This window comes from Heterodontus francisci, chromosome 34 (assembly GCF_036365525.1).
Source record: "Heterodontus francisci isolate sHetFra1 chromosome 34, sHetFra1.hap1, whole genome shotgun sequence".
In the NCBI taxonomy this organism is placed as follows: domain Eukaryota; kingdom Metazoa; phylum Chordata; class Chondrichthyes; order Heterodontiformes; family Heterodontidae; genus Heterodontus; species Heterodontus francisci.
This window is the reverse complement of record NC_090404.1, coordinates 6,098,078-6,109,282: the sequence shown is the minus strand read 5'-3', so window position 1 is coordinate 6,109,282 and position 11,205 is coordinate 6,098,078. Positions and strand designations below refer to the sequence as shown.

The following is an 11,205-nucleotide window of genomic DNA, read 5'->3' as shown; positions in this document are numbered from 1 at the left end:
TGGGTACAGGTATATGTTGGTTATAGGTCTAGCAGATTTATTTAGTTTACAGTAAATGCAAAGAACGAAAATACTTAAAGACAATAGTCACAGTCTGTTGCTCAGAACCTCTGCAGTAACTCTACGAGTCACTGTGGCACCGTCTCTCTCTTGCCGTGTTCTGTTGACTGAAAATTCTCTTCTTTTTTTCCTCTGGGTTTTTCGTGCTGCTTCTTCTGTTCAATAGCTGTTCTTTTATATCCTGTTTCTCCTTTGAGCCGACGTGGCAACTGACAATCGCCTGGGCTATCTCACTCATTCTGTTTAATCATTATTTTTTAAAACTTTAACATTAAATTTATGCTGAATTTTCTGGTATCACTATTCCATTTTCTTGCAACTTACTTATTCTTTATCTAGACACTTCATACAAACAGTGTTACATGAGTTACAGCAATGTTTTTAACTCTAGTGAAAACAGATCTTAGAAGCTTTCAACCTTCTGTTTTAATTGTATCTTAATATTCTGTTTTTCATGATCTGTTTGTTTCAAACATACCACTACATTCTTTTCATATTTAACTCAAGGTTTCTTTTTCACTGCCCTGCCAGTCTTTGTTTTTTTACATAACCTTGGCTCAGCATCAGGCTTGCTTCTCAGCCTCATACCATGTTTAACTGAGCTTACACATATTATAGTTACTTTAACAATATTTAAAGCATTATTACTTATCACTGCTAATTGAACTATCTTACAAAATTGTTGTGGATCTGGAGTCATATGTAGGCCAGACCAGGTATGGACAGAGTAATTTCTTTCCCACTAGGAAATTAGTGAACCAGATGGGTTTTTACAACAATCAATGAGAGTTTCATAACACCATTACTAAGTCTAGCTTTCAATTCCAGATTTTTTAATTAATTGAATTTAAATTCCACCATCTGCCATGAACCCATACCCCCAGGATATTAGCCAGTGACATACCACCATGCCACCATCTTCCCAACACTGCAGTTCACTGTGCACAGGAGAATGTCTGTTCTTTAACACCTCGAGGGGACAGAACAGAAAACGATCCCAACTGGAAGAAGCCCTCGAATCATTTGTAAATATCATTCAAATGCTGACAGGTTCCAACTGTCAGTTTCCATTACATTGAAGTCAATCGAAGATGGGAGAGTGGTTATGCAGGAATAAAACATTCGTTAGACCACAGATAGAGTACTGTGTACAGTTCTGGTCATTGTGTTAGATGTGATCACACTAGAAACAGTACAGAGAAGATTTACAATGATGTTGCCAGGACTGGAGAATTTTAGCTATGAAGATTGGATAGGCTGGGGTTGTTTTCTTTGGAACCGAGGAAGCTGAGGGGAGATTTAATAGAGGGTATAAAATTATGAGGGGCCCAGATAGATTGGTTAGGAAGAACCTATTTCACTCAGCAGAGAGGTCAATGTACAGGAGGCATAGATTTAAAATAATTGTTAGATTTGAGGAGTTGAGGACATTTTTCACGCAGAAGGTGGTGGGGGTCTGAAACTCACTCCCTGAAAGAGTGGGAGAGGCAGAAACTCTCATCCTATTTAAAAATGACTGGGATATCCACTTGCGGTGCTGTAATCTACAGGATTACGAACCAAGAGCTGGAAAGTGGCAATAGACTGAATAATTGTTTTTCACTGGCACAGATACGATTGGCTGAAAGGCCGCCTCCTGTGCTGTAAATTTCTATGATTCTGTGATGACAAGTGGTCCTTGTTGTTTTATCCAAGACAGGCCTCAGCCCAATCATTTGCTCCAAGTGTTGATGTGATGGTTCAAGCTAAGAGGTGCCAGGTATCTACAGCCCCAGTTATCCGATTCGCCAGGACACTCGTCTCAGCGCGTTCAGGTGAAGGCAATCCCAATAGTACAGCTCCTTCTTTCCCCAGTGCCCCATGAATCAAAACCCATTTCCCCCACACCAATCTTTGAGCCACGCATTCAAATCTCTGATCTTATTTACCCTACACCAATTTCTTTGTGGCTCAGGTAGTCACAGAATTGTTACAGGGCAGAAGAAGGCTATTCAGCCCATCACGTCTGCAACAGCTCTCCTAATGAGCCTCTCAGCTAGTGCCACTCCCCCACCTTCTCCCTGTAACCTTGCACATTCTTCCTTCTCATATAACAGTCTAATTCCCATTTGAATTCTTCAATTAAACCTGTCTCCACCGAACTCTCAGGCAGAGCATTCCAAACCTTAACCACTCGCTATGTAAAAAATCTTTTCCTCATGTCACTTTTGCTTCTTTTACCCAGAACTTTAAATCTGTGCCCTCTCGTTCTCAATCCTGTCACGTGTGGGAACAGATTTTCCCCATGTGCTCTGTCCAGACCCCTCATGATTTTGAATACTGCTATCAAATCTCCTCTCAGCCTTCTCTTCTCCAAGGAAAACAGTCCCAACTTCTCCAAAGGTCCTCATCTCTGGAACCATTATCGTGAGTCTTTATTGCACCCTCTCTAACGTTTTCACATCCTTCCAAATGTGCAGCACCCAGAACTGAATGAAATACTCTAGCTGAGGACCAAACTAGTGTCTTATAATATAAGTAAAACAGAAAGTGCTGGAAATACTCAGCAGGTCTGGCAGCATCTGTGGAGAGAGAAGCAGAGTTAACGTTTCAGGTCAGTGAAAGTGAAAGGTCAGAAGTGTCTTATACAAGTCAAACATAACGTCCTTGCTCTTGTACTCTATTCCCCAATTAATAAAGCCCAGGATACTGTATGCTTTATTAACCACATTCTCAATCTGTCCTTCCACCATCAATGACTTATGCACATATACACTCAGGTCTTTCTGCTCGTGCATCCCCCATTTAGAATTGTATCCTTTATTTTATATTTTCTCTCCATGTTCTTCCTACCAAAATGTATCACTTCACATTTCTCCGCATTGAACGTCATCTGCCACCTGTCTGCCCATTCCACCAACTTGTCTGTATCCTTCTGAAGTCCTGCACTATCCTCACAGTTCACAATGCTTCCAAGCTTCGTATCATCTGCAAACTTTGAAATTGTGCCCTGTACATCAAGGTTTATGTTGTTAATATATATCAGTAAAAGCAAGGGTCCCAACACTGACCCCTGGGGATCTCGACTACAAACCTTCCTCCAGCCCGAAAAACATCCATTAACCACTACTGTTTGTTTACTGTCACTCAGCCAATTCTCTATCCATGTTGCTACTGTTCTATTTATTCCATGAGCTATAACTTTGCTCACAGGCCTGTTGCGTGGAACTAGCAGTGCGTGGCAGGGATACCAAGGAATTAGCACGGCAGGGTGGAGACACAGAGATTTGCATTGCTGGACAGAGATACCCAGGACTTTGAACTAGGAGACGGGACTACGCAGGAAGTAGCACAGGTCTACACAGCATTGTGGTCACGTGGTGTGGGTTATGATGGTTCCCACTGTTCAACTCCCACCTTACTGCAGCAAATGTTTTTTACGATTAGGGTTTTATTTGTCAAATAATCAGACAGTGACAGGTTTTCTTGTAGGTATAAAAACTGAAGATTAATTATTTATTGAACAATTTGCCTAGTCAGAAAATTGTCACAACTGCATCCACTCGCGCACACACACGAGAGACAGATAGAGTGGAAAAGGGGTAAGTGATTCAAAGTGGGATAAGGTTTCAGGGGTAATGGTAAACCTGTTGAACTATCCCAGAGGTCAATCTCCCTTTACTTGCAGCCCTGTGGTGTTTATAAATTTCTCTATTGATTGGAAGTTCAGTTTGAAGGACAGGGGATCACTTCCAATTCTCTGCTGCACATATTGAATTGTACCTTCCTTTTTGGCTTGCTGGATTTTCTCCCAACTCTCAGCTGGACAAGCTTTGGTGATGCTTTTTCCTGGGTCTCTCTCGAGAGAGAGAGAGAGCTACCGTTTAAACTAGAAGTCTCTCACATCTTGCTTCTTCTGAAAGATGCAAATCTTCCTCCCTTTGGTGACTGACAATGGCCCAGGATGTGGCTACTTCACGCTTTCCTTGTTTCAATTCAATTCAATTCAAAAACATCTCCGTGTTTTGAATCCACCCAGGATTACAGGTATCTCCAAGAAATACAACGTCCCTCGGACTGCTGTTCTCACCACATCCTGAGATCCACGCTCAGTGCCATGCGCCGCCACGTGCACATTGGACCTCTCTCTCCAGAAACACCGCCTCACCTCATCTCAAAGCTATTCTACTCCGCAGTTTCATTTCATTCTCTGTCTTATCCTACACATTAACAAAAACCTTTTCCTCATTCCTTTCAGGTGTTAAGGAACACAAGCTCCAGCAGCTCATGGGTACCAATACCCCTCCAGATCCTTCTTCCCCTTCACCTCCCTATAACCCCATCCCTTCTCCTAATCTGACCCCTTGCCGTGTATCACAATAACCTCTGATATTCCCCTTTCTAATGGTGAACGATCTGTACTGATGAATAAAGGACTCAGTTTTATCCCCTTACGCCCCCACCTCAATGAATTTCATGCTCAGCCTGATGTTGAACTCTTCTTCTGTGGCTTCACCTCTGCGCTCACTTATTCGACCAGCGGACCCTTTCATCCACCTCCAGTATTTTCCTTTCACCTGGACCCCTTCCTCTGGCCTGTTACCCACTCTTGATCTTTTCATTGAGAACTGTTGGCGTGACATCGGCCATCTCAATTTCTCCACTCCCCTCACTCACTCCCTCCAAACTTGCTGCACTCCCTTCTCTCAGGTCCAACCCCAACATTGTGATCAAACCTGCTGACAAGGGTGGTGCTGTTGTTGTCTAGTGTACCAGACTCTACCTTGCAGGGGCTGAACGCCAACTCTCAGACACTTCGTTCTACCTCCCCCTGGACCATGACACCCTCCCCCCATCGAACATCAAGCTACTGTCTACAGGACTGTCACTAACCTCATCTCCACCGGAGATCTTCCCTCTACAGCTTCCAACCTCATAGTCCCGCAACCTCAGACAGTCCGCTTCCATCTCCTTCCTAAAATCCACAAGCGGGACTGTCCTGGGAGACCCATTGTTTCAGCCAGTTCCTGCCCTACTGAATGTATTTCTTCCTATCTTGACTCTGTCCTTTCTCCCTTGGTCCAGGCTCTTCCCACTTACGTCTGTGACTCTTCTGACATCCCACGTCATTTTGACAATTTTCAGTTTCTTGGCCCTAACCATCTGCTCTTCACTATGGACGTCTCAACACCTCCATCCCCCACCAGGATGGGTTGAGGGCTCTTCACTTCTTCCGTAAACAGAGGCCCAACCGGTCCCCATCCACAAGCACCCTCCTCCGCCTGGCTGAACTTGTCTTCCCATTGAACAACTTCTCCTTCAACTCCATTCACTTCCTCTGAATAAAAGGTGTTATGGGTACCTGCATGGGTTGCAGTTCTGCCTGTCTTTTTGTGGGATATGCCGGACATTCCTTGTTCCATTCCTACTCAGGCCCCCTCCCCCAACTCTTTTTCCGGTAGATTGATGACTGAAATCAGTGCCGTTTCCTGCTTCCACCCCGAACTGGAAAACATCAGCTTTGCTCCCAATTTCCACCCTTCTCTCACCTTTTACATGATCCATCTCCGACACTTCCCTTCCTCGACTTCTCTGTCTCCATCACTGGGGATAGGCTGTTCACTAATATTCATGATAAGCCCACCGACTCCCACAGCTACCTCAACTACACTTCCTCACACCTTACCTCCTGTAAGGACTCCATTCCATTCTCCCAGTTTCTCCATCTCCAACACATCTGTTCTGATGATGCTACCTTCCATGACAGCGCTTCTGATATGTCTTCCTTTTTCCTCAATCATGGATTCCTCCCCACTGTGGTTGACAGGGCCCTCGATCATGTCTGACCCATTTCCTGCACTTTTGCCCTCACACCTTCGTCTCCCTCCCAGAACCGCGATAGGGTTCTCCTTGTCCTCACTTTCCACTCCACCAGCCTTCAGAGCCAAAGGATCGTTCTCCGCCATTTCCACCACCTCCAGCGTGATGGCACCGCCAAAGACATCTTTCCCTTACCTCCCTGTCAGCATTTTGAAGGGATTGTTCCCTCCGCAACACCCTGGTCCACTCCTCCATCACCCGACACCTTGTCCCCTTCCCATGCAATCGCAGGAGGTGTAATATCTGCCCTTTTATCTCCTCTCTCCTCACCATCGCTCTGCTCTCATGCCCGCATTTCTGTTCTTGGCCTGCTGCAGTGTTCCAGTGAACATGAATGCAAACTGCAGGAACAGCACCTTCTCTGCCTTCTGGACTCAACAACTTCAGAGCATGATTAGCTTTAAAAAAATTTTTTTTAACCACACGCCTGTCTTAAATTTAGTTTTTCATGTTTCAGCTTTTGGACAGAGCTGTTCATTGTTCTGCCATTAACACACTCTCTGGATTAATGCTTTGACTTTCACCACAACTATTCGTACTCCCTTTGCCTTTGTTCCACGACATCTTTGTCATTTAATCTCTCCTGCCCTCTGCCCGATCACATTCCTTCCCTTTTGTTCTCCTTTCCCCACCACCCTTCACTTTTCTCTACTTGTTCTTGTATATGTGTGTGGGTGAACGTGTGTACGAGTGTAGTTGCAATCATTTCAGGATTGGTTAAAAAAATAGATTGTGTTCAGTTGGGAGGTGAACAGTGGAAACCACCCACAACCCTTACCACCTGTCTGGAACAGAAGCTTTTGTGAAGAGCAGGGCAATTCTCCACAGAGTCTTGGCCACTAGTTATCACTCAATTAACATCACAAAAGCAGTTTATCTGGGCATCATCACATTGCTGTCTGTGGGAGCTTGCTGTGCGCAAATAAGCTGCCTCATTTCCTACCTTATAACATTGGCTGCAATTTAAAAGAACTTCATTGGCTGTAAAGTGTTTTGAGACGTCCTGATGTCATGAAAGGAGCTACAAAAATACAAGTCTTTCTTTAACAGAGGAGAAAAGGCCCAAAAATGGAACAGTAAACAGCAGTATTTCGAAGAAGTAGTAATTCCGAAGAAGGGTCACTGACCCGAAACGTTAACTCTGCTTCTCTCTCCACAGATGCTGCCTGACCTGCTGAGTATTTCCAGCATTTCTTGTTTTTATTTCAGATTTCCAGCATCCACAGTATTTTGCTTTTATTATAACAGCAGTATTTCAATTTGTCTCCTCTTTTCCTGCAGAAAACAAATACTTGCCACGCAGTGTGTTGGAAACAAAGCTGATTTATTCATTTTTTATCCAGCCAAGTTAGAGGGTTATGAACATCAGCAGAAACATACCCCAACTGTCAGAATGAACATGGTCAGTACTGGATGTGATTAACAGCAGCAATAACAGCAGAATCCAATCCCTGCAGTTACTTGTGAACTCGCTGGTGTGTCAGCAGGTTACCTGACTGAGCGAATCCTTTCCCACACACACAGCAGGTGAACGGCCTCTCCCCAGTGTGAGTGCGTTGGTGAATCACCAGCTCCTTTTTCCTTTTAAAGTTTTTCTCACAGTCAGAACATTTAAAAGGTTTGTTGTCAGAGTGAACTTGCTGGTGTGTCACCAGGGTGGATGACTGAGCGAATCCTTTCCCACAAACAGAGCAGGTAAATGGCCTCTCCCCAGTGTGACCTCGCTGGTGTGTCAGCAGGTTGGATGACTGAGTGAATCCCTTCCCACACACGGAGCAGGGGAAGGGCTTCTCCCCAGTGTGTGTGTGAGTGCGCTGGTGTCTCAGCAGGTGAGATGACTGAGTAAATCCTTTCCCACACACAGAGCAGGTGAATGGCCTCTCCCCAGTGTGAGTGCGTTGGTGTCTCACCAGATCCTTTTCCCTTTTAAAGTCCTTCTCACAGTCAGAACATTTGAAAGGCTTGTTATCAGAATGAACTCGCTGGTGTGTCACCAGGGTGGATAACTGAGTGAATCCCTTCCCACACATGGAGCAAGTGAACGGCCTCTCCCCAGTGTGACTGCGTCGATGAGTTTCCAGTTTAGACGGGCATTTGAATCTCTTCCCACAGTCTCTACATTTCCACGGTTTCTCCATGGTGCGAGTGTCCTTGTTTCTTTCCAGGGTGGATGTTCAATTCAACCTCATCCACACACACAACACATGTACAGGTTCTCCCCACTGTGAATGATGTGATGTTTTTTCAGGCTGTGTAACTGGTTAAAGCTCTTTCCACAGTCAGTGCACTGGAACACTCTCACTCAGGTGTGTCTCGATGCTTTTCCAGTCAAACTGATGTTTGAAATCTTTTCTGACAGACAGAACAGACAAACATTTCTCCTTCCGCATTCCAAGGACAATGATATTTGGGTCCTGATGAATCGAGTCGCTGTCAGATCTTGATGTGATGTTTAGTTTGAGTTTGCTGTGTGTAAATCCTTCCCTTTTAAACCCTGTAAAAGGAGTTTAGAAAAGCCATCACTGTCAGTCCAGGAAAGAAAATCACAACATTCTTTCCTCCTGCTTCCTGACCCACGATGACAGCACATTTTCCTGTTCCACATTTCTTCCTATAAAGATGACGGCCAATAACCCAGGCCTGTCTCTGGGAGAGGTCCTGCAACTGCCTCCCCACTCAGTACAAACACGTGACTGGAATGTTCTTATTCAGGGTTTGAGATCTATACCTGGTGTTTGTAAATCAGATAATGTTTCCTGGGGACTACACTCAGTGTGTGTGAAACCCACGTTGCCCCGGGTTTGTTAACCTGCTCCCTCCAGCCTCCTCTTCCTGTTCCATTCCATTTCTCACATTCTTGCACTCACCCGTTCCCCATCTCCCAGAAACACTATAGGGTTCCCCTTGTCCTCACCTTTCACCCCACCAGCCTCCAGATTTAACATATCCTCCATCCTTTCCCCCACCTCCTGTGTGATTCCACCAAACACATCTTCCCCTCCCCTTTCAGCATTCTGGTGGGACTATTCCCACTGCGACCCCCCTGGTCCAAACCTCTATCACATCCAACACCCTTTCCCCTTCCCATGCAAACACATGAGACATAACACTTGCCCTTTGAACTCCCCTCTTCTCACTGTCCAAGGCCACAAACACTCGCTCAAGGTCAAACAGAGATTTACTTCTTGTACTTTCAATTTAGTATACTGCAGTCACTGCCCACGATGCAGTTTCCTCTACACTGCTGAGAACAAAAACCGATTAGGTGACTTATTTCTGTTCACAAGCATGACCCTGAGCTTCTGGTTGCCTGTCATAATTCTCTGTTCCACTCCCACTCTCTATCCTTGGCCTCCTACACTGTTCTAATGAGGCTCAAGAGAAGCTCGAGGAACAGCATCTCATCTTTCAATTTGGCACGTCGGTCTTCCAGACTCAATTCATCTATTTCAGATCATTTCTGTTACAATTCAGTGGGATGTAAACAGTAATCCCGACACTTACCAGCACCTTCAGGAGAGATGATTGGAAACCCGCTGTTTACAGAGTGAGAATAAAATCAATGTCTGAAAATCCTCCCCGTCTAATGCCTGTAAAAGGAGTTTACAAATGTCATCACTGTCAGTACAGGATAGAAATTCAGAACAGACAATTCTAGTTTCTTATGGAACATTTTTTTCCTCTCTTGTTCCCCCAAAGCTGTAAATCCCCGTCCCACAAACTCTCCCTCCTCCTTGTACTCATCGCAGTATCTGTAGCATTTCTTTCCACCAATACCAGTTTTCTCCCTCCCTCTATTCTGACTGGGTTCAGTTCTCCAGCCCCTGTGTGCAGAGTGAGAATCAAATCAGAGTCAGTGATTTTCTCCCCTGGTCACTGGGACCCTGAAGTCCCGCCCACGGTGTCGTCACCAAAATGGCTGCGCATGCGCTCTGCTCCTCGCTCAACCAAGATGGCGGCCATTAGCAGGGGCTTCTTCCCCGGAAAAAAGCCTCGGAGCTGCAAACGCGGGACCTGGAGGTTCTTATTCGGGGCTTGCGGCCTACACAAGCTGTTTCTGAAGCCTCCTGCCGGCTCCATTCCTGCCCTGATCCTCAGTCCAACTCTCACCCGCTGCTAAACTGTCTCCACCACTCACAAAGGTCTGATCAAAGTGACATTGCGCATGCTCCAGTGACAGTCCAGCCCCGCGCCTGCGCACTGGTCTCCAGCAAAGTGAATCGGGCTGATTAAATTCTCCACCATTGAAAGCTTCAAAGGCAGGCTTAGCGATTTCGGCCGTCTTTGTAAGGAGAAATGAATGCGTGCAAGTAAGTCAACATTAAAATATACCTGCATAATATTTCGCCCAAGAAGGACTGGAAATGAGGTCCACCCCAGCTTTCATAAGATCTTTTTTTTTTACAAATAAACAATATTGTGAAATGTCCTTTTCGGGAGTGACGCCCATCTTTCTATGGGGCTGCGGTGCTTCATTTCTCCTCTTTTAACAGCGTTCTTGCAGATTTGCCCCGAACAAAGATGGCGATTATGGGGGCGGGGTTTGGCATTTCTCCAAAAGCGGAGCTGGACAATAATCGGATAATTTTCCGCGAACGGTCGCCGGCGTTGCCATGGCTGCGGGGGCGGGGCTTGATAACGGCGCGCGCCGGCACAGGTGGGCCATCGAGCTAAGCAGCAGCAGCAGGTGAGCGGCCAGGAGCAAGGCCGCGGAGAGAGCCTGGGACTCGAGTGGGAGGCGGCAGCAGCCGCCGCTCCTGAGGAGGCCATGACTGACTGGGGCCACCCAAAACACTGAAACACGGGGATTTCAATGTCACAGCCTTTGAGGGGAAGGCAATGGATGCGAGAAAACCTGGTTGATAATTTTAAATGAGTGTCCCCTTATTCTGTAACTATGTATCAGACATCAGGTGGCAGGACTATATCTCCAACACAGAAGTCCTTGAAGCGGCCAACACCCCCAGCTTATACACACTACTGAGTCAGCGGCGCTTGAGATGGCTTGGCCATGTGAGCCGCATGGAAGATGGCAGGATCCCCAAAGACACATTGTACAGCGAGCTCGCCACTGGTATCAGACCCACCGGCCGTCCATGTCTCCGCTATAAAGACGTCTGCAAACGCGACATGAAATCGTGTGACATTGATCACAAGTCGTGGGAGTCAGTTGCCAGCATTCGCCAGAGCTGGCGGGCAGCCATAAAGACAGGGCTAAATTGTGGCGAGTCGAAGAGACTTAGTAGTTGGCAGGAAAAAAGACAGAAGCACAAGGGGAGAGCCAAC

At 46.0% G+C, this 11,205-nt stretch overlaps 1 protein-coding gene, 1 long non-coding RNA gene and 1 gene segment (V, D, J or C); 2 read left to right on the top strand and 1 right to left on the bottom strand.

Annotated features, from left to right (window-relative positions):
- The window catches only part of LOC137348552 (Ig heavy chain C region, secreted form-like), a 703,592-nt gene that overhangs the window by 605,519 nt on the left and 86,868 nt on the right, over positions 1–11,205 (top strand).
- LOC137348970 (zinc finger protein 436-like) lies at positions 32–10,391 on the bottom strand. 4 transcript variants are annotated; one of them, XR_010969179.1, is made up of 4 exons: positions 10,030–10,073; positions 9,424–9,509; positions 6,863–8,413; positions 32–2,621 (listed from the first exon to the last, which is right to left on the bottom strand). XR_010969179.1 is itself a non-coding variant. In XM_068014217.1 (3 exons), the coding sequence occupies exon 3, from the start codon at positions 8,055–8,057 to the stop codon at positions 7,377–7,379; it is 681 nt and encodes a 226-aa protein (XP_067870318.1). In that variant the 5' UTR covers positions 8,058–8,413; positions 9,424–9,509; positions 10,252–10,391; the 3' UTR covers positions 32–7,376. The 4 variants fall into 4 exon arrangements, 3 of the variants coding, with proteins under 3 accessions (XP_067870318.1, XP_067870316.1, XP_067870317.1); XM_068014217.1 differs by lacking the exon at positions 10,030–10,073 and adding an exon at positions 10,252–10,391 and having other exon boundaries at positions 32–8,413; XM_068014215.1 differs by having other exon boundaries at positions 32–8,413.
- Positions 10,267–11,205, top strand: part of LOC137348980 (uncharacterized) — a 28,872-nt gene continuing 27,933 nt past the window's right edge. Inside the window, exon 1 of the long non-coding RNA XR_010969184.1 lies at positions 10,267–10,606. This is a non-coding gene — a long non-coding RNA (uncharacterized lncRNA). The remainder of the gene's footprint in view (positions 10,607–11,205) is intronic.

Bases quoted from the DNA above. Each gene is read 5' to 3' on its own strand.
- LOC137348970 (XM_068014217.1), bottom strand. From the start codon at position 8,057: ATGGAGAAACCGTGGAAATGTAGAGACTGTGGGAAGAGATTCAAATGC.